The 23604-nt window shown below is 44.2% G+C and overlaps 1 protein-coding gene across 3 annotated transcripts in view; it reads left to right on the forward strand.

Annotated features, from left to right (window-relative positions):
• The window catches only part of PPP2R2B (protein phosphatase 2 regulatory subunit Bbeta), a 291114-nt gene extending 268494 nt beyond the window's left edge, over positions 1-22620 (forward strand). For all 3 annotated transcript variants that reach the window (XM_032801480.2, XM_032801482.2, XM_032801483.2), the window contains 4 exons: positions 1569-1733; positions 17643-17812; positions 19068-19159; positions 20533-22620. In XM_032801480.2, coding sequence (XP_032657371.1) covers positions 1569-1733; positions 17643-17812; positions 19068-19159; positions 20533-20812 — 707 coding nt within the window. In that variant the 3' untranslated portion in view covers positions 20813-22620. The remainder of the gene's footprint in view (positions 1-1568; positions 1734-17642; positions 17813-19067; positions 19160-20532) is intronic.
• Positions 22621-23604: the final 984 nt, after the last annotated feature.

Consider the following 23604-nt stretch of genomic DNA (forward strand, 5'->3'; position numbering starts at 1 on the left):
TACAGTGTGTGTTACAAGCAGCTACAGTCTCTAGGTAAATAGATAATGTAACACAAGATGGAATTTGTCTTTAGTGCATTAGTTTCTTTCAGTCTGCGTGTTCACTGATCTCCTTTGAATGATGAGACGTGAAGAACAATGTCAGTCAAAGCCAGATTCGCACTAAAGACAGTTAACATAGGCTGAGATTTTTAAAGGAGTCTAAGGGAGTGAGATGCCTAACTTTCATTGAATGGGATTTGGGCATCTAACTCCTTTAGGCTATTTTGAAAATCCAGACATAGTTCTTGATCTGTTTTATTTCCAGTAACAGCATGTGTCTCTTGAGAACAGTGCTTTTGGAAGCAGTATCTCACTGCATTCTGAATGTGTGTAAGAGGTGTGGGAATGTATGTACTGGTATTCTTGATCCTTTATTGTTACGTAATTTATATGCACCATCAAGGGTACCTAGTGCTAAAATGTTTTGAGTAAATATTGTCCTGGCTCTAAACAGCTTAAATTCTAAGGCCATGAGCAGGTACAGTATGCGGTACAATACAGCACAGAACAAACATTTGCTGAAAGAAACTGTGTGTCAAGTGGTAAAGAAATAAGGAAGTAACTGTAGTGATCAAAGCAACCAAGGTACTACTTGCCTGGTTGAATCTGCCTAGAGAGAGGGAGTATGTTTTACTGGTTAGATCAGTACTGTAGACTAGTGACTCTCAGCCTTTCCAGATCACTGTCTCCCTTTCAGGACTCTGATTTGTCTTGAGTTCACCTCAAGTTTCACCTCGCTTAAAAACTACTTGCTTACAAAATCAGACATAAAAATACAAGTGTGTCACAGCACAGTATTACTGAAAAATTGCTTGTTTTCTCATTTTTACCATATAATCATAAAGTAAATCAATTGGAATGAAAATATTGTACTTACATTTCAGCGTATAGTATATAGAGCAGTATAAACAAGTCATTGTCTGTATGAAATTGTAGTTTGTCCCAACTCCACTAGTGCTCTTTATGTAGCCTGTTGTAAAAAGGCAAATATCTAGATGAGTTGATGTACCCTCGGGAAAACCTCTGTGTATCCCCAGGGATACGGTACCCCTGGTTGGAACCACTGCTCTAGATAGATTACTGTAAACCTGGCACTCACGGTAAGGCCTGATGCAAGTCACTTTGCTTCTCTGAGCCTCAGTTTTCCCATCTGTAAAATGGATAATGATGCCATTGAGATCTTCGGATGATGACGTGTGTATTAGCATAGCGCCCAAGTGCTGCTTATTTACATATGATCTAACATGGAGCCACAGCCATTCAGATATACAGAGAAAGCGAACAGAAAATCCCTTCTAGCGCTAGAATACAAGGCTTTGCTGAGAGTTCCTGGTGCAGAACTTTATCACTCAGGATTAAAACAGCAAAGATTTGAACACTGTCTTCATACTCGCTGTCAAAAAAACAAAGTGCTCCAGTTAAACGATGCATAATAAAGAAAGCCAGAAGTGATTAATAACCACCGGGGCTGCCTGTTGACAGCACTGGCTCCTGCTGTTTGTTTTTCCTTGACTTGCCTGTTTCAGATATCGTAGATATAAAGCCAGCCAACATGGAGGAGCTAACGGAGGTGATCACTGCAGCAGAATTCCATCCACACCACTGCAACACCTTTGTGTACAGTAGCAGCAAAGGGACAATAAGGCTATGTGACATGCGAGCATCTGCCCTGTGTGACCGACACTCCAAATGTGAGTATTTCCAGCACCTCACCAAGGTTGTGGCATAGGGGTGTTTTGTGATGGACAGGAGGGGAGGAGAGAGAGTAAATAAAGGAAGGAGAACTCTGATTATAGGATCTCATTTCTACCAGACCTAGGGCTCAGTGGCGCCAGGTCACTAAATGCCAACTAAAAAACCCAAAAAAACCCAATGAAAGAAATGAAAAATTTGGTTAAATGCAAATGGGATGGTTTTGAATCAGGCTCAGAATTCAATCTCAGATCCAACCTTCAAATTCTCCAAAGTTCTGGAGAATTTGCATCTAAGGGGTCTGTTTCAGCCTGCTATAAAACTAGGAGCCAATTGAAAATTCAGATTCCAGTCTGGGTGTTGAGAAACGGGCTTCAGGTCAGGTCGCTTCTCACTGTGGTGTTTTCCCAACGCTGCTTTTCATAGGGTAAAGTGAAGAATGATCATTTCATTGGGTCTTTCTGGCCTTTGTAGAGAAGTGGTGAGATCATATACTCATCCCTTCCCTCAGTACTGATGTCTTTGTTTTTGTTGTGATTGATATGAAATGACTGCCCAAACCAGAGGGAACAAAATCCATATCTTTCTCCAGTCCTGCACTGTCTTGCTCCAGCATCATGCATATCTTTGGCAGCTCTGCAAGCAAGAAGGCCCTCTCGCTGAAACCCCGCGCTGCAGACTTTGGGAGTAGTGAGGGGACAGATGGTAGGCCGTGAAAAATTATTTGTGCTGCTTTGACAGTACCGCATCAGATTTATTGCATTGAGGCCCTCGGGTGCAATGTTTTTAAATCCCATATATCTGGGAACATAGAAATTGCTATTCTGGTTCAGATGAGAGCTGGACAAAAAAAATTTTGGCCAAATCTTTTTCCAGCACAAAACGCAGATTTGGCAACATTGAAACGTTTTGTTAATTGATGACAATTTCACTGAATTTTTCTTTTAGAGAAAAGTACCAAAAAAATAAAGTTTCAAAAAAAATCAGTTTGAAATTGCTTTTTATTTATATTTTATTTATATTTTGTTTTGTTTCTAAAAATTCAGTGGCATTTAAAAGTGGTCAGAATCCAAACAAAACATTTTGATTTTATCAAAACAAAATGTTAGTCCAACGCAAACTGATTTTTTTTAGACTTTTTGAAATTGCCAATTAACCAAAAATCTGTTACTCATCCTGATCTAGTTCAGACCTCTTCTCCAATGAGGCCAGTTTGCTGTCTCAAAAGATGGTGCAAAACAGCAAAAAAACACAAACCCTGTAGTGAACAATTTGGAATAAGTAGATTACATGGGAAATTTGTTCCTCTCCCCGCAAGTTAATGGTTGGTTACACCCTGACCCGTGAGAGTTTATACAAACAAAAGAAAGTATTTCTTCACACAACGCACAGTCAACCTGTGGAATTTTTTGTCAGAGGATGTTTTGAAGGCCAAGACTATAAAGGGTTCAAAAAAGAACTAGATAAATTGATGGAGGATAGCCATCAATGGCGATTAGCCAGGATGGGCAGGGATGATGTCCCTAGGCTCTGTTTGCCAGGAGCTGGGAATGAGCAACAGGGAATGGATCACTTGATGATTTCCTGTTCCATTCGTTCCTCTGAAGCACCTGGCATTGGCACTGTCAGAGGACAGGATACTGGTCTAGATGGACCTTTAGTCTGACCCAGTATGGCCATTCTTATTTTCTTATATCCCATCTTTTTCTCAAATCTCAGGGGCCACATTTCACCTCAGCAGAGCTGGTAGAATTATTAATTGATAATAATGTATCCAGCAATTGATGCTGGTTCTCTGTTCACCGTTTATTTACAAACAAGTTGTGACTGTGATGTGCAAGAAGTCAGACTGGGTCGCCACGATGGTCTCTTCTGGCCTTAAAGTCTATGAGACTGTTAGGAATTTGTTCATTATTAACTGTTGTTCAATGAATAGTTTGTGTGAGCGAATAGTCTGTTTACAAATGGAGCGGTACACACATTGTTATTTGTATTGTGGTAGTGTCTTAGGGCTGTGGTTCTCAAACTTGGGCTGCCATTTGTTCAGCAAAAGCCCCTGGCAGGCCGGGCCGGTTTGTCCACAGGTTCGGCGGATCGCGGCTCCCACCGCTCCAGGCCAATGGGGGCTGCAGGAAGGGCGGCCAGCACATCCCTCAGCCCGCGCTGCTTCCTGTGGGAGCCGCAATAGGCTGAACAAGCAGGGCCCAGTCTTAAGGGACAGGGCCCTACTGCGCAAGGCACTGTACAAACATATAACAAATACAGTCCATGCCTAAAGAAGTTTACATTTAAGAAAAGAGTTAGCACAGTAGATTCAGGGTTGGTTATCCATGCTCTGTGATTGGTCTTTGGTGATGGTTTTTTTTCTTTTTCCTGGATTGGATGCCCTACAATTTTATTCTCTGCAAACATTTATAATCTGTTGATATTGCTATTGTGCAAACAATTAGAGCTTTTCAAAATGGACAGGGGAGCATTTCTGGTGGAAGGACGCTCAAAATATATATCTGGCTAGTATTCAATTCCCACAATTAATTGAGAACTTGCTGACTGGGATGTTTGTGGATATGGAAATATAAGGAGTCATGAACACTACCAAAGCAAATCGGTGTGTTTTATCCACAAGAATTTTTGCAAATATGTTTTTGTGGTTTTCACACCACTCCAAACGTATATTATAGACCCATAATGCTGATATGTTGTGGCATCTCATTTATTAATAAGTTTAGAGAGATTTCAAAGGATGAGCATCGTCTCCTAGTATCCTCAAAAGGACTAGACTGGAAGTTGTAAGTGCACATATCTTCTTTCAGTAGATTTAATATGCATTCTATTCTCAAATCATAATATCTCCCAATATCCTACCCAGTTGCTGGTGATTAGAATTAATCACCTTTTAGAGCATCTTGGATTTATATATTAGGCCTTTTGAATTCACATATCCCAAAGGTTATTCTAACACAGGGGTCGGCAACCTTTCAGAAGCGGTGTGCCGAGTCTTCATTTATTCACTCTAATTTAAGGTTTCGCGTGCCGGTAATACAGTTTAACATTTTTTAGAAGGTCTCTCTCTATAATTCTATATATTATATAACTAAACTAGTGTTGCATTGTAAAATAAACAGGGTTTTCAAAATGTTTAAGAAGCTTCATTTAAAATGAAATTAAAATGTTGATCTTACCCTGCCGGCCTGCTCAGCCCGCTGCTGGTCTGGGGTTCTGTTCACCTAGGCTGGCAGTGGGCTGAGCGGGGCCTGCGGCCGGGACTCCGACTGGCAAGGGTCCATCAGCCAGAACCCCAGACCAGCAGCAGGCTGTGTGGGGCTGGCGGCCAGGACCCAGAGAGCTGGGGCAGAGGGCTGGAGTCAGGGCTGGGGGCTGGTATGTGAGGGGGTGTAGGTGTCAGTGCAGAGGGGGCGCTGGGTATGGGTGGGGGTGCCAGCGTCAGGGCTAGGGTTGTGGGTGGAGGGGGATGAAGGAGTCAAGTAGAGGGCTGGATGTGTATGAGGGAGGTACAGGGCTCAGGGCAGAGGGCGTGGTGTTGAGGGGAGGTCGGGGATCAGGGCTCAGGGGAGAGTGCTGGGTGACTGCCCCCGTAAAAACTCTCAACCCCACTGCTCCTTGTCCCCTGACAACCTCCTCCTGGGACCCCTGCCCCCAACTGCCCCCCAGGACTCCACCCCCTATCTAAGCCTCCCTGTTCCTTGTCCCCAGACTGGACTCTACCTCCTACCTGTCCCCTGACTGCCCCGACCCTCATCCACACCCCCAGCCCCAGCCCAGACCCCTGGGACTCCCATGCCTATCCAACCACTCCCTGGCCCCTGAGAGGACTCCCAGAACTCCCGACCCATCCAACTCCCCCCCCACTCCCTGCCTGCCTCAACCCCTTTCCACACCCCTGCCTCCTGAGAGGACCCCCAGAACTCCCGAACTCATACAACCCCCCCAGCTCCTTGTCCCCTGACCACCCCTCCAGAGACCCCCCACCCTAACTTCCCCCCAGGACCCTCCTTGCTCCCGGTCCCCTGACTGCCCTGACCCCTATTCACCCCCTGCCCCCTCACAAACCCCGGGACTCCCATGCCCCATCCAACCCCCCGGGATCCCTAACCCCCCCATCCACCCCACCCTGCTCCCTGTCCCTAACTGCCCCCACCCCTTATCCAACCCCCCAGCCCTGGGCCCCTTACCATGAGGCTCCACACAGAGCTAGATACGCTGCTCCGCGGGAGCACAAGCCCCGCCCCTCCGGTTGAGTGGGGAGCGTGTCTGCCTCCCCGCGGAGCCAAACGCTGCCCCACAGGAACTCGCAGCCTCTACCCCCAGAGCGCTGCGCGTGGCGGCAGGGCTCCAGGGGAGGGGCTGGCAGCTTGCTGCACTCGGCCCCGCGTTCCGGCCTGGGAGCGTGGACCCCGCAGCTTGCCATGCCGGGAGAGTGGAGCCATTTGCCCACCCCGTGCGCACGGCTATGCTTCTGCCCTCTGCCCCTGTGGGGGAAGTGGAGAGCAGAGGAGAGCACGCCAGGCTGGGCAGGATTTTTAGTGGCATGCTGGAGTCCTGGCAGGCTCCAGCGTGCCATTAAAAATTGGCTCGCGTGCCGTCTTTGGCACGCGTGCCATAGGTTGCCGACCCCTGTTCTAACATATGTGGGTTAAAGGGTTATTTGAATCTAAAACCAAGTGTTTTGTGGTTTATTGTTGTTGGAAGACAATGTAAAGCAGGCTAATATTGTACTGTAATTCTTAGTGACCTGAGAAGCTCACGTGTGCTTCCATTGACTAATAAAGCACAACAAAACTGTTATAGGAGACAGGCCATAAGTTGGAATTCAAATCTCTTTGAAAATCTAGATCTGAATCAGCTGTCTCTGTAGTTTTGGTTCTGAGGGGGGCCTATTTTCCAGTTCTATATCTTACAAGAATCTCAGGAGATTTCTAGCATCCAAGATATGAGATTATTGCAAGAACAAATTGTACAGACTCGGTGCCATTGAGTCCTAACCCTAATAAACTAGATCCAGACAGTACTTTCTCAGCATATTTCATGCTCTTATCTCCCGGAGGTGATGAGAAATAAAGTGCAAACTAATGCTTTTGATCTTGCTATAGCATGATTATAGCCGCATATCTACAACATATTGTTAGGTTAAAAAAAAGCAGATTGGGAAGAAAACTGTATTTCTATGTGGAGGGCTTAAGTTTTTGAACAGCGGTTTCCCTAAATTCCATTGTTTCTTTGCACTGTCTCACTATCCTGTGGGATCAGCTCCCACCTGAGATTCTTAATACAATTAAGAAGCAAACAAAATTCAGTTTCTTGGCTTTTCAGCAGCAGAAACCCTCCTTTGTTCAGTTGCTGAAATGTCCTTTTAGTTCTCAGCGAGAATACAAGCCAACTGCAAAAACCAGTTCAGTTTGACCTCTCCCTTGACATTTCATATTGATTTTCCTCTATCCTTCAGAAACATCAGTCTTCAGTCAATTGCAGCTCAACAGATGTGAGAGTCGGAATTGACAGTTCATCAAAGTTCAAAATGAAAAAGCAACAATGGCTTTTGGATATGAATTCTCTAAAGGAAATATTTAATAACTGCCTGTGTGTAATCAAAATGCAGACCATATCAATGTACATCCAGTCATATCTATTAACCTTTTGATAAATATTTGGGTGCAACACACTGCCTAGGGTCAGCTTTAATATATGTGTTTCTATTTTTACAGCATACTTGCTCTTTGTAGTCAAAGCTCTGTTAAGCCACTACCTCTTTCCGTGCAAGGTAGCTTGTAGTTGCCTTTGTGCATGAAGGAGAGAACACTACCTTACATTTATATAAAGCCTACTATCCGGATGTTTCAAAATTATTAAGACTCATAATACCACTGTGAGGTAGGTAAGTATGTCAATAAACTGATGTGTAGAGAGGTCAAGTAACTTGCCCAAGGTTACCCAGGAAGTTAGTTGAAATGGAATCCAAGATCCTTGTTCTTCTGATCTAATCACCAATAACATTTCCTTTCAAGGGGACCAGAAGTGTAACTTGTGCTTCTGGTTACATTTTTTTCCCAACTGAAAGAAAGCACCTGCCCTACAATAATCTATAATGGATCTTAAGATTTCACAGACCTGCACCAGGAAGATCTGGGTAACATTAATCTTTTGTTTGAGTTTTATAAGTAAACAAGTTAATAAAGATCTGAGTAAAAGCCTTCACCAAGAGTCTGTGATCATTCACTACATTTCTCATGGGGTCCAAACTAAAACCAGACCTCCAAACATCTATAAAGATTCAGAACTGGGAGTTGGAAATGATCTTTGCAGCTGACCCCATCTCTGTCCACTAAAGTTCCCAGTTCCAAACTCTGCTGAACCTTGGGGAAGTTTGGATGTGTATCTCTATCCTGTTCTGGACTCTACATCTCGGTCCATCTAATGTCAAAGGTTCCATCAGCTGGCATTACATTTGCAATAGTTCCTACTACCTCTGAGATTTTTGCGTTGTCCTCAGAATTGATGGAGGAGATGCCAGTGAAGATTTTTTTGTATTAAAAGCAGAGAAACGTTCAGCACTTAAATAGATTTTTCCCACCCTGTGTTTTGGGAGGAAATACGGATGGAGATGGAATACCACTCAGTGAAGGAGAAAATAGATTTGTTATGTAACATGGAATGAGCCGAAGAGCTCCCAAGAAATCCTCTCTTTGAGCTCAGCAGCCAGTATCTGCCTCTGCAGCACATGGAATCTTGCAAGGGGTTTTTCTATCTAAGAAGCACAACTAACTCTGCCCACCCCCAGCCAACTCCATCACTCATTTACCTTTTTTATTCATTACACCTGTTTTCACACTGGAGTCATGTGACTGGATTTTCAGGAAGACTCTGAAGCTTATTAGTTCCTGAGCTGATACTCCCATCAGAATTTGATGCCACTCTGTGGGTCCACCATTTATACAGAGCTGTACCCTGGCTGAGCAGGTGCAGGGCTGTGGCAAGGATCACAAATAGCACCTGGAAGGAGTTTCATTCTCGGTTCTTGAAGGTAGCTGAAGTGCTGTTATTGCTGCTTAAAGCCAAAAAAGAAGCTTTTCACCATTCCATGAACTTGCCCTTCTTTTCCCTTTCCACAGGCCTGTCTGAGCCCAACCCAGGTAATGTTGAATAGATAGCAAACTCCATTTCCTTTAAACATAAAAGTAAATCAGTGAAGAAATCCGCATTGCTTGTACTGGGAACAGTTACTGCATATGGTGGAACAGAACTATTTCCCTCTGAGCAGCATATCACTGCAGGTGGCAATGTCATTTGTGATTTGCAATTTGTGATGCATTGTACCTGTAGCCATGTTTGTACAGGACAGGTCAAGGGCCACATCTCTGTGCCGGTAGGTAAGAGGACTAGGTGCACTTTTCTTACCCCTGCAACTTCATAATCTTGCTAGTCTCCTGAGCTCCCTCATAGAGCCTCTAAAGATGCAAACCACTCCAAAAAGAGTAGGGGAAGGGCAGGCCATAATCCTCCTCCTCCGCCATAGTGCTAGGCAGAGCTGTCGGGGCATCTGGGGGGAGGGACTGCACCTTACTAAAGGAGGCGTGTGCTTGTTGACCATCCCGTGTACTATGGGGAGAGCTCCCCTTTGGATAAAGTGGCCCTGCTCTGCCCTGTCCTGCCCTCAGGGCTGTGGCTGAAACTGTACACCTTTCAGTGACCCTACGTTGCAGATGAATTTGGTTCACTTGGTCCTGGTTAACTACATATTGCAATCATAATTAGCACTGGTGCATTTCTCCCTCCAAGTATGTTGCCAAAATTACCTTATTAATCTTCTTTCTCTGTCTCTCCCTCCTCTCTCTGCCTCATGAGGGGAGGAGGGGAAGGAGAGGGAGAGAAAGAAAGAAGTAAGTGGTGTTATGCCTGTCTTGTGGAGCAGGAAAGTGAGGTAGAAAGGTTAAGTGTCTTGTCCATGGTCAACTGGGGTCAGCATTCAGGAGTTCCTGCTGTCTAGTTCTGTGGCCAAGACATACCTGGGTCTCACATGCCTATTTCAGGGCTGGACCAGACTGTAAAGTTTATTTTCCAGGATAAAGGAGAATTAGTCCCCTATGTATTATGTTAATGCTGTCTGTATTATCTTTGTGTTGAATTTTGTGCTTTGACTGAAGTTTGGCTTTGTTTATGAAGAAAGCGGAGGAGCAGAGGGATAATTTGTCCATGAAAACTCTGCTCTGCTGTGGCATCTGGTTTTCACTGGGGTCATGTATATTCCCTAGCTTTACAGGTGAGCTGACTGAGATTCAAATTATTTGCCTGAGGCCAAACAGTGAGTGGATTATTCATATGAGAACACAAGGCTCTCCTGATTCCAGCTGTTTGCAGCAAGTACTACCAGGTCTCACAGCCTCTATCCTACTCCCTGATTTTCCTCACACTTACATTGGGGCGAGCCAGGAGTAACTCACATAAAGTCAATGGAGTTATAATGGTGTGAGAGGAAAATAAGACCTCATTGTGTCTCCCTGTGTGTGTATACAATGCCTAGCACATTTAGGGTGCTACTGCAATGTAAATTATAATTAAGGCTTCAAGTTTGGCACAGAAGTCACAGATTCTGTGCCACCTTTCACCTCCTCCATGCAGCAGGGGTGATCTCAGGACATGCCTCCCCCCCACCACCCCCCCCGGCAGCCGCCGCCTTCCCTCTGAGCAGTAGCGACAGTCTCAGGCTGCACGCTGCCCCCCTCAGCACCAGTGAAGGTCCTGGGCCGCGTCCCCCCCCCCATGGTGGTCCTAAGCCATGCGCCACTTTCTCCCCTCCCCCCCAACACCAGCAGCGGTCCCAGTCAGTGCGCTGCCAACCCCTGCACCAACAGAGTCCCTAGGCCACCCCAGAGCATGAGTGGCACCCCTGGGCTGCCCCCCTCCCCAATGAGCCCACAGTGTCACCAGAGCTCCCCCTCCAGACCAAGATTTAGTCAGGGGTATATAGTACAAGTCATGGACTGATCATGGGCTGTGAATTTTTGTTTACTGCCTGTGACCTGTCCATGACTTTTACTAAAAAATACTCGTGGCTAAATCTTAGCCTTAATTATTATAAGGCTAAATCTTAGCCTTAATTGTACATTGTAGCAAGAGCATTAATGGAGGACCTTGCAAGGATGACACCCTGCGTGCTATCCTGCGGTTACCTTTAACCATCCCATTGTGGATAACCTTGCTGTTTCAAACCCAGCTGAATATAGACCTGTGTTTAAACATAACTGCCAATTAAACCCCACTATGCTGTTTAGCAAGAGACACTCTCAATATTGCCATTTGGAAAGCTCAGTGGGTAATAACTATATTATATGATTTGCCCACTCAAGTAGGATTCAGTTTGATTGCCTCAAAGTCCTTTCCCCTAGCAGATTGCTTAATGCAGCCAGAGCTGGCACTTCCATTTAGGCGGCCTCGGCTATCGCCTAGGGCGCCAGGATTATTGGTGGGCAGCATTTTGCCAGAGGGGGCGGCAGGCGGCTCTAGTGAAGCTGTCACAGTCATGCCTGCGGAGGGTCCACTGGTCCGCAGCTCCAGTGGAGCTGCCGCAGTCGTGCCTGCGGACGGTCCGCTGCTCCCGCGGCTCCGGTGGACCTCCCGCAGGCACCACTGCGGCAGCTCCACTGGAGCCGCGGACCAGCAGACCCTCCGCAGGCACAACCGTCCCTGGGGCGGCGAAATTGCCGTGCGCCTAGGGCGCTAAAACCCCTAGCGCCGGTCCTGAATGCAGCTGGTCATCGTCTCTGCAGTATGACTTTAAATTGTTAACATGAGAGAGAGAGAAGTGAAGGGCGGGAGAGGAGAGAAAGCAGGAGAGATTGAACCAGTTTATCAAACTGTGGATACTTTGAAACTAAGGATAGTGCAGAGGTCCCAGTCATTTGAGTGAATAACTCCTTGCCACATCCAATACAACTGGTGACTGGAATGCCTAGTGCACTGGCAGTGGAAGAAGAGAGAAGTTTATTTCAATGGTGAGTGTGTGCGTGTGTGTACACACGCACATGCGTGTATATCCATCTATTTCCATCCCTCCTGAAATGTTCTCAGCTAGAAAGGGTGGAGAAATCCACCTGGCCTCCCTTCTTCACTTTTCCACTTTTAATGGCCTCAGACTCTATATGAATGTTTACCTGTCAAAATACCTCTGATGGTGGAGTTAAAATATTCTCAACATAGCAAGCGCACCATGGAATGAATGCATTAACTCTGATCAGACCTCTCATGATCACCTGGTGGGATGCATGATGGCTTGTAGGCACTTGCCCTACAGTACCAGGATCAAAGGGATCAATATCTGCTTTGTATCATTTTCCTCTTTGTATGAGGCTTTCTGTTGAGGGTTTGTCCAGGTTTTTCACAGTGTGCATCAGCTCTTACATTTCCAGCATTAGTGCTCTTAAAGCCTTCACAGACTGAACCCTGTCCTCTCTTCATGACTTCTTCCCTCCCAATAAAGGTCCTACCCATTCTTCATGCTGTCTTTGCTACAATCAGCAGCATCTCATCCATGCATTCCCACAGGGGCTAATACAGAGAGGTAGACTAGTTAAACTTATCAGCATCCCAGACTGATAAAATGAACTCTTTACTCTAGGGAAGTTTTACCATTAGCAGGATGAAAGATCCTTGGGCTTGGGAGAGAAACTCTTCAGAGTCTCTTCCGCCAAGGAATAAGAGGGGATTGGCGCACAGGCCCACAAGTAACATATGGATCACCAGGGAGCCGCTGGGAGCACTAGGATAGTATTTCTGTGTGAATGAGTGGTAGGGCACCCATGAGCCCCTCAAGGGAAGAGTGCAAAGGAAACTGTGAGTAGCCCGTGTAGGAGACTATATGGCCCTATAAGACAAAGTCCTGGCTGGGATGATTTAGTTGGGGTTGGTCCTGCTTTGAGCAGGAGGTTGGACTATATGACCTCCTGAGGTCTCTTCAGTCCCTAATCTTCTATGTTTCTATGATTACCCAGACTTCATCGAGCAATTATGTGCTTTGTCTGCATTTCCTTTCCAGTCAGACTCTCCTTGACTGGTCTGTGCATGGTGGATAACTCATACATCTTATGCAGTGCTGATGGTGTTACAAAAGCTGGACTGTGGCATCTCACTGTGCCTTTTCTACTTGGGATCCAGCTTTCGCAGTATTTGGCTGAAATACTGCGAAAGCTGGATGCCAAGTAGAAAAGGCACAGTGAGAACAATGTATGGCCTCAGCCTTCTAGGAAGTGTATTAAGGGATGGGAAATTGTATGGAGATTTGTTACTGTCTCCTAGGCTGATATTTCTGCCCTACAGAGAGACAACTGATATTTTCCCCTCATATAGAGACATGATTGACAATTTCCACCATAATGGGACAAAACTGGCAATTTTCCTGTAGAGCAAAGCAGGTGACAATTTTCCTTTGGAGAGACACAAGGCAACAGTTTTCCCGTGGAGAGGCAGCGCACTCCCATGAAGAGATGCATCTGACAATTTCTCCATAGAGACTCACCCAATCATTTTCCCCAAGGAGGGAATCGTCCAGCAGTATTTCCCATTTAGACAATGTTTCACATGGGCAGTGCCTTAGATGCAGCTCAAACGAGAGCTGAGCTGATCGCTGACCGGGCCTTAAGCAGCCCTCTCCAGCTGGCAGTTAGAGAGTGCAGTATTGAACCCGTGTCACTCTAATGTATTTCTTATATGTATTAAGGCATGTAAATCAGCACTTAGGTGCTTTTGAAAATCCCACTAGGCACCTACCTGCATTTTTAGGAGCCTAAATACCTTTAAAGTCTGGGCCTGAGAGCCGTCCTTTTCCTTGACTTTTAACATGAATTGAGGTCCCTTAGCTATTTCAGCATTATACTGTGAGCAATCAGTATTTCTCTCCTGAGCTGTGAACCTTTCCCAATCCCTCTACATAATATAGAATGAGCTCCTGTTGCACAGAATAATAGGCCAACAAGACCTCAAGGAAACAATTAACTAGCCCCTTGTGCAGAATCTCCAGAGGAGGAGAAACAGTTTTGACTGGACTTTCCGTACCGTCATGATTGGCTGTTTGGGTCAACCGTCCCCCTCCTCTTCCACCAAGTTTCACTCCACACCTGTCCCTCTTGCCTCCTTCTCCCTGCCCTATGGCCTTCACATGCCCTCCTAACTAACTCTCCTCTCCCTTCTCCAAACAATCATGGAAGAAACATGCGATTTGCTCCCATCACGGTGTTCACTGTGCCTGTGCGTTCCAGTCCTTTCCCTTCCCTGCATCTGTCCTGTCTATTTAAAAGGAACAGCCTCTTTCACCATCCTGGCTTCTTTTCACAGCACAGAAAATGTTTAACATTTCCAGATATTGCCTCTCTGTCTTTACTTGCTGTGATGAAATCTTTTACCTGATGGAAATCAGTTGTCTCCAATGGGACTCCTTGTTACATCTGCACTGAGGGGTGACATTGCACCAAATATGCTGGGACAGGCTTGAATTAGTAGTTGCCAATGGAATCGCCAAGGAAGCTAACTGTTGTGGCAGCATGGAATCAGAAACTGTGAGGCTGTGCTGAGTGGCGAGGCCTCCTGTGGTCTCTGGTAACCATGGGATTCATAGACTTCTACATTTCCAGTCAGCATTGGTTATTTATTGTGCTTAAAGTTTAAATGGAGAAAAGAGCATAACAAAGCCCTCTGTTGGTGCTGATCTTATTTATTGATGAGTAAACCTCAGTCCAAGTAGTGGGTTTGAAGCTGCCTTGCAATAGGATCTTACTGGACATCGGCTGAATTTCAGCAAAGATCCAGAGTTCAGGGGTCTTTTGGCTCCAGAATTTTCATTCAGGCCCATCTCTAAATCCTTTCCTGCTTCTTACAGTTCTGGTTTTCCAGCCTATCTGAGAAGTGACAGGGTCTCAATGTTGCAGACATAGGGACTTCTTTTACATAAAAGAATTTGGCCCATACTTGAATCAAGACATTTGGAAATTATGGCCTCTTTTGTAGACATGACTGGACACTTCCTTTGCCCCACTTGCACATTTCCTCATTCTTCAGCATGGATGTGCCCCATGGTGGAAGGTGATGGAGACATCTGTGAAAGTAACGGTCCTCCCTGCTTTTGAGGCCCCCATTTTTTGGGACCCTCATCAGGGCATTCAGGAGAAGCAGATGCCTGTCACTTCCTTGGGCTGCTCTGAAGCGCACTTTTCCCCCTGGCAGCAGCTTTTCATCTGAGTTCAGACCTCTGGAATGAGGGCAAGGTTGGCACAGCATACACAATGGCTGTTGAAGATTGGGGTTAAAAAGCAGTAAAAAAGGCAAATGGAATAATAACAATAACAACCTGTACAAAAAGAGCATGGGGAAAAGCAGTGAAGTAGATTTTGACATTCAGGCGAGGGGGAATCTGACTCCCAAGAACAATAGCCTGCGGAATATTCAGTTCCTGGTGAAATGTATAAAAATTTTGCCTTTTTTTTAACATCACCATTGTCTTGTTCTTGCTGGTATTTCCCATTCATTCATAGTATTCTTCAGATATTCCAGGTCTTTTTCGTTGTTGCTGTTTGTAGTTTTTGACCTTTCCCAGTTGTACAGCATCAGCAATAATTCCTCTTGCTTGTGTGCTATAGATTTAACACTTCCAGTCTTGACACAAGCTCATACACGTATGTACACACTGAATAGAAATGATGCCGCTATTAAAGAAAGCCTCATGAAGTCAGCCCACCTGATGCGAGCAAACCCGTAATTATTACACCAAAGACATGAGCTCTCTGCAGACCAGCTCAGAGCTTTTATTTTCTGTTGTTGTTTGGGTGTTGGTTTTTTATTTATTTATTTTTAAAAACCTGCAGGTCAGCAGAATTCCTGCTGGCGATTAAAGGAGCCCAACTTGGATCCTCTTGTGAGCTACACCATTTCTGATTTGTAGAGAGATCATTTATTCTGGCACTTCAGGTGATTTCCCCGCCCCGCCCCCCTCCTCCCCCATCCTACTCCAGAACTCAGGAGCTCGCAGCCCAGCACTCAGATAGGGGATAATAACATTGAACAAATGTTTGCACTCAGTATGGTCTTCTGAAAGTCAGTCTCTGGCAGCACTTTTTGTGGTACATGAAACAGCCAGGCTAAGCCACTTATTTTCTAGACCGAAAGTGGGTTTGAATGTTAGCCCAGCCGTCAATGGAACAGCAGTGGAGGGGTTTTTATAAAAAAAAAAAAAAAAAAAAAAAAAAATTCAATGCTAGTGAAAGGGACTGGATGGAGACTGGAGTCTTCTCTTCAACCACGGCACAAGGGTAGCCCGTGCAACAGCAATACAAACTTGCACCATGACACCCTGCCTCAACTCTAACCTGTAGTGACCATCTGTAGAGATAGATCAGACCTGATAGATGGCCCACTCAGTCCTCAGCCTCTGTTGATGTCACCAACAAGAGTCCATATGTGATGAGGACCACTAGTTCAGGTGGTTTTGAGACATGTGTTCTGCTGATGACAATTAGAAATTTAATTTTATAAATGGGCCCCAAGTTGCTGAACTTCATTGGTCGTCTTTGTAAACTGCTCAAATTGTGATGTATTCAGGGAGGTAACAAGATTAATTTGTATTTTTGCAGTAGCTGTGAAATTTTACATTGACTTCCAGTCGCTTATCACTTTGATTTTCAGCAAGCAGGAATGGTGTGTAAGGCTTTATGTTTTTGAGTTAGTGTTGCATTGTTGATACATTGATCTCCTATGGTCCTTCTTGCTCATTGCACTTATTAAAGGTGAAGTAGCTTCAACGATGCAGGTTAAAATCCTTCAAATATGGGCATTTTTTCTACTTTATGTCAAATCCAGATCCAGTATAAACGGGGATCCAATTCCACTGACTCCAATCGAGTTGCATCTGCTTATAGCAGAGCCAGTTTTGGCCCTGTAATTCTGGTGTTCTCCACCTTTTGGATTCCTTCCAGCTGTGCAGTCAAAGTGATGCCTCATTTTGTAATGCTGCATTTTAATTTAGGAAATTAATATTTTATAGTGCATGATTTATAATGACTCTCTCCGAACAGCACTGTAGGGTGCCTTACACATGAATGATGAAATGCAACTAAATAGTTTAAAACTGTCAGACAAAATTAAATGGTGAGAAAGCATGACAGTCTCACTGGTCATTGCATTTTGGTGCTAGACCTTTGTGCTGAAAATGTCTCTCTAAGATCTCAGAACACCAACGCCAGCTTTTCCTTATCTTGATGTAAAGAGGCAGAACTCAAGGGAAAAAAATTAAGTTTCACCTCAAAGAGCCAAATGTGCAAGGTTTTAGTGTTGCACTGACACCAACATCAATGTGAGTTTAGGGTCCCCAGCACCATGAAGGATCCGGCTCAAATGCTGAAGCGTTCTTAGGAAAAAGTAGGGGCAAAACTGAGTTTGGCTCAGATTTCCCTTCTTTCTCTCGATATTTTAATGTTGCATATTCAGATACCGATATCAGAAGAAACTTACCCTGTGGGCTGGTTAATTAAATAAATGTCCATTATGGGATTTCTCGCACCTCCCTCTGAGGCGCCAGGTGCTGGCCACTGTCACAGACAGTTTACTGGGTTAGATGAACCTCAGGTCTGATGTAGAATGGCAATTCCTATGTTCCTATCCTTTTGTTACAGTCCTTTCTATACAGGTACAGTCACTGATTTGCCACTAAATACTGTCCAGACAGACACATTAGATCATTCCAACTGGCCTTGTTAGCCCAGGCCCTGATTCAGGAAAGCACTTAAGTTAATCACATGCTTACATGCTTTCCTGATTTGAGGCCCCAGTGTTGCATGAACAGTCTTCCTCTAAGATCATATTGATTCAGCTTACAGCATGTTTTATGTTGCTGTTTTTCTTTTGTTCTGCAGTTTTTGAAGAGCCTGAAGACCCAAGTAACAGATCATTTTTTTCTGAGATCATCTCCTCAATTTCTGATGTTAAATTCAGTCACAGTGGAAGGTATATCATGACCAGGGACTATCTCACCATCAAAGTATGGGACCTGAACATGGAGAACAGGCCTATTGAGACATACCAGGTATTTCATCTTCAAGGCTGATGGGCAAGAGACATTTAAAACTAAATAGGAACAGTTGTACGGTTTTGGAATAAATGGGAAAGGACCAGATTTCACCTTTCAGTGATGGGTGCACAAGTTCATGATAGAAAGGATTAGGGTAAACATACAAAGTATAAGAACCGGCCCCTGCTCCCACAGAAGTTTTGCCTATGATTTCAATGGGAGCATATCTATAAAATATGAGCTTGAGTGACTTGATAAATTATAACCTTGATTTTTTTTTTCCTTTTATGATTTTGGATGGATTGGTGAAACTAATTTGGTGAAGGTGAGAAATTGATTTTCAGGCATATTTTGGACAGGTGTTGTGCAGAGTGCCCCAGCAGACCTTCCTTAATTCAGACCTGCAGCACCAGATACCATTCCAATGCTGAGTCCCTTAACACAGACCTTCACTGTACTTCAGCCCCCTAGGGACTTGAGCCATCTTTGAAATGGTAACATTCATTTTTCATAGGCTAGACTGTAAAAACATTGAAAGTGCATATAAAACTGAACACACTTAAACACTCCCTCCAACTCCATTTAGAGAACACAGTGAACCAGTCAATATATCCATCAGTGCCTTTGTTTGAGGATATATTAAGTACTACAGCAGGAACAAACCTCACATTTGTAAGGCACTGGACTATATAGGTGAAATGCAGAACTAACAAGCAGTGAGTAGATGTTGAAGGTGCAATGCTGATGAACTGGCTATGCTTTTTGATGCGTTTTGGATCTTTGATTATTAGAGGTACATGTGCCCAATGGCCTGTGATGGGATCTTAGATGGGATGGGATCTGAGTTACTACAGAGAATTCTTTCCTGGGTGTCTGGCAGGTGAGTCTTGCCCACATGCTCAGGGTTTAGCTGATTACCATATTTGGGGTCGGGAAGGAATTTTCCTCCAGAGCAGATTGGCAGAGGCCCTGGGTTTTTTTCCCTTCCTCTCCAGCGTGGGGCACGGGTCACTTGCTGGAAGATTCTCTGCACCTTGAAGTCTTTAAGCCATGATTTGAGGACTTCAGTAGCTCAGACATAGGTATGGGGTTCATTGAAGGAGTGGGTGGGTGAGATTCTGTGGTCTGCATTGTGCAGAAGGTCAGACTAGACAATCACGATGGTCCCTTCTGACCTTAAAATCTATGACTCTATGACTTCAGGCTCTAGCAGAACTTCCACAAAGCACGGTCTTGTTTTCATCCCACTGCCTTGTGTCTTTGCTGTTAGGTACACGATTACCTCCGAAGCAAGCTGTGCTCGCTCTATGAGAATGACTGCATCTTCGATAAATTTGAATGTGTGTGGAATGGGTCTGACAGGTGAGATGCATCATCATGAATTATAAGAGGGGATTTTTCTCTGACGGTTCCCCAAACCACCCATTGTATTATTCGTTCTGCACTCAAAAGGTGCTGTTAGTGGAGGGTATGCTTTATTTTTCTTACATGGCAGAGAATTTGAATTCCTGTATTAAGTGCAAAATGTAACGCAATCTTAACCACAACCAGTATGTCCATAATACTATTGGCTCTTCTCTCCCTTCTGCTCTGTAGTTCTTTCTCTGACCACTTTGTGGGTGACATGAATGTTTGGTGCACAGTTTGGAGTTCTTTTAATAAATATATGGATAGAAACAGATTGGCCTAACCCAGAACCACATGTTCAGACTCCTCCAAATTTCAGTCATTATTGGGGTTGGGCAGTGCTGTCAGATGCAAATCATTCTATCTGAATCTATGCCTGAAGTTTTGGTACCACATCATCCAAACTTTCTGGTCCTGGTTTGGATGTGGTTGAAATCTCAGGAGACCACTTGTTCATGTGGAGGTTTTGGCTCAAGAAGATGATGATATAGTTTGGCCCAAAATTGCAGAAATTCTTGCATTAGTCACACCATTCAAGGTGGCAGGAATCAAGTAGGATTACCTGATCTTGTACGATTTCTGCAATTGTGGGCCAAAATTTTATGCAAATTCAGCACCCTCAGAACATAAACCCAGGATTAAATGGGCCTTGAGCCCAAATCCCATATCTAATCTGGTTCCAAATAATGCCTCCTAGCCCCATCAGTAGTTTAAAAGGTGGTGTTTTTTTGCCTTTAATGATGGGTGAAGTTCGAGTACAGGTCAGAAAAAACTCGTGTTGAACTATGAGATTCTTATTCAGTCTGTACTCCAGAAGAACTCACTGACTTCCATGGGAATTCTCCTTGAATATGTACTGAGAAAAGACTTGATGAGATGTATGGGCTTATTTAAATACATCCAAAGATCTTTGGTCTGATAAAAGGAATGGAGTTCTCCAGAACTTGCTGATACTGGCTGGTTGGAAGTCCTGCAAGAATAGCCTTTATCGATGGACTTCTCACTCATCCAAGCCCAATAAATATAGAGGCATGGGAAAAAAAATTAAAAACTCAAAGGAAAGTTACCAAAGTCATTCCTACCCCTTGAGGAAGGAGCAAGGCCGCCATCTTGAGGTCAATCTCTCTCAAACCACTATGGCTAATTCAGGAGTGACATTGTCTCTCATCATGTCCTTATTATCCAGAAGGATAGTGAATCTGATCTGATGCCTCAAGATGGGAACGGAGAGTAAGACATAGAAGCTTGAGGGGCCCTAAACGCTAACTGCTGTGCCATCCTCGTATGGCATAATTAACTCTCATCTGTTCTTTCCACTTGCTTCACAGTGTCATAATGACTGGCTCCTACAACAATTTCTTCAGAATGTTTGACCGCAACACCAAGCGTGACGTAACCCTGGAGGCCTCTAGGGAAAACAGCAAACCTCGGGCCATACTCAAGCCCCGCAAAGTGTGTGTTGGGGGCAAACGGAGGAAAGATGAAATTAGTGTGGACAGTCTGGACTTCAGCAAAAAGATCTTGCATACAGCTTGGCATCCTTCAGAAAATATCATTGCAGTGGCTGCAACAAATAACCTGTATATATTCCAGGACAAGGTTAACTAGGAGGACAAGTTATTCTTTAGGAATCTCATGTACAGAATATTAGTAAACACAAGTTTTAAAATGTTTCTTTTCTTTTCCCTCCTCCCTGTTCATTTGTTTAATTATTCCTCTGCAGATAATGTGTAGAGGCATGCAAACAGATTCCAATATCCCCTACCTCCCACTCACCTTAAAGCAATGGGTTGGCAAACCCAGTAGGTACTGGTATCATGGTTTTGTTTATTTATTTTTTTTAAAGAGTTGAGAGCTAACAGATGTAATGATCCCTTTAATAGCTGGCTTGGATTTCTGATGCTTTTATTACATCCAGTACTCTTTGGTGGTTCCTAGTGTTGTTTGGTTCTAGACGTCTGCTGGTTTAAATTGAGGTTATTACTGTAGTGTGGTATTTAAAAATGCAATTAAGGTCAGAAAAGAAGGTGTGTGTGTGTTTTGTTTCTAATTAAGCAATTCCAGGGTTCTTTTAGTATCATTTGAGATACTCCACTTGCAGAATGATGTTGCCCTTGCCAATGTTATTTTTTTAAATTTGCCTTTTTTCTCCTACATTTCTCTTCTCCCCACCCCCGCCGTGGAGGCAGCAAAAGCAAACATAAAATGGAAAGATCAGATTTGCAGTGGACAGGTTTAAGATTGGCGGGGAGGGGAAGGTAGGAGAGAGGGATCAACTGTACACTCTAATCAAGGCTGCTACCTTCCTTCTTCACATCCCACAGAAACTCTTAAGGATTTGGCTCTGTAGATACTGTGGTGCCTTTGTTGGTATATGACATACCTTTATAAATAATGCTTCCAAAATGCATCTATTGCAAACCAAAATGAATCTGGGCTTTTCATCTGCATTTCCTGTGTTTTGCTTTGGTCATTTTTAATTGTTCTGTTTTAATCTCTTGCATGTTATGACTGAGTCTCGCTCTTCCTTTTTTTTTTTTTTTTAAGTGTTTGTTTATATTTGAATGACAAAATCTAAGTTACTAATTTATGGCATTGTGGAAAAAAAAAAATACAACCACCATCACATACTGCTTTCTGCCCCTGACTGCTTTGAAGAGACGGTGTCCATGGTTCTGTGGTATAATAGTAATAAATCAGAGCTCTTCTTCTTTGCATGGCAAGGCTGCCCCTAAGGATTACTCAGGTCCCTTCTTTATCTGAGCAATCGAACAATATAAAACTGAAATTTTATTCAATCTGTAGGTGGCTACATGGTGGTCAATGTGCTGTGCATTCTTGCAGCTTGTGAACAGTGGGCAAAAGAGACAACAGCTGTGATTGTTGCAATGAAATTTACTAGATTTTTTTTAAAGGCAAAGCATATTCTTTAAAGCCTCTTTTATAAGGCATGAGTTGGATTTCCAGCATTTCCTGCAAGACTTACCAAGTCTTATACCTTACGAGAAAGACTGACTTGCCACTTACTCAAGGGACATAAATACCATAAGGAAATTACACAAACTGTATAGGTACTGGGGACCTTCACTTAATATCTCTGGGGCAGGAGGAAGTCACTGTTGAAGTACTTGGAACCAAGCTTCTAATTATTATTTAACTACTTAATACCCTTTCCATTGTTCATGAGACTGCTCAGGACAGGAACGGATAAGTTTGCCTTGTTTAAAGGAATGATTACAAGGAAAAAAAATATGCTGGCTTGTAAATTTATTACAAAAAATGGCTTTCAGGAGTAACCTGTTTTTTAAAATGAAGTGATTAAAAAATAGCAAAAGTAAACGTCTTTTAAAAAAAAAAAAAAATCGTGTAAAGAGAGCCTGCACTCTGGTATCAGAAGTAAAATTGTCTCGAATGTGTTTTGGTGTGGTTTCACTGATTGATGTGGTTTCTAAATGCTGCATGAGCTTTAACTTTTAATGCCAGGATTGTTCCTGAGGAGACTCAAAATCAGCTGTCTGTCACTCTCTGATCATGCTGTTGGAAGTGCTGCTAGACGTGTCAGAGGGACCTAATAAATCCCCCTGTCTTAGTGAATGTGTGAGTAATTCGGGTGGCAGGGTGGCTCGGAGAGTGGTAGTGGGAAATAGAGCCTTTCACCTCCAGTTTGCTGGTTGGTCTCTATCCCAGATCAGTACAGGCTTGATCCTGCCAGTGGCACAAGGGTTGTGCTACTGCATGGATGGGATCCACAATAGTGCTGAGTAGTGTGGTGACCCAGTTGCATCCAGTGCAAAGAGCTTAGCTAATGTGGCAACCATATAGCAGAGGTGAGCTCAGAGAGGGCAGAAGGGATGTGGTGATGGGTGGAGTCAAGGCATGGCACCACAACCCCAATGGAAGTGCATTCATCAAAAAGATGCCCTTCCCCCCACTATCACCAAATTCCCTTATGCCCACTGGCTGCAAGTAGAAGGGTAGGCAGGGCAGCTGCACCACAACACAGTGGTACTAAATACGGCAGCCATTCTTAGCTTGCTCCCTCTAGGATCCAGGGAATCCTAAACCAAGATGGCATATCAGTGGGGAAGGCCGTCCCTTACAGTCTAATCACACCTGTAGGCTTCAAGACCAGCCAGGGAATGAGGTGAACACTGAAAAACAAACTATCCTCAAGAAGATTTGACAGAACTTGATCATATCAAGCTCCCTGTGAGTCTGCTTCTGCCTTGGCATGATTGCCATTAACCTTTAGTAAGCACCCAAGAGAGGCGTGTTGGTGAGAGACAAAGCACAGAGCACTTATTGACTGCCAGCATGTGGCTCTGTCTGAGGCTTCTAAAACTCCTGGAAACCTGTACAACCACACTTTCAAAAGGGTCTGCTAATCACAGGGGCCTGAT

The sequence above is a fragment of the Chelonoidis abingdonii genome, chromosome 7, assembly GCF_003597395.2.
Source record: "Chelonoidis abingdonii isolate Lonesome George chromosome 7, CheloAbing_2.0, whole genome shotgun sequence".
Lineage (NCBI taxonomy): Eukaryota > Metazoa > Chordata > Testudines > Testudinidae > Chelonoidis > Chelonoidis abingdonii.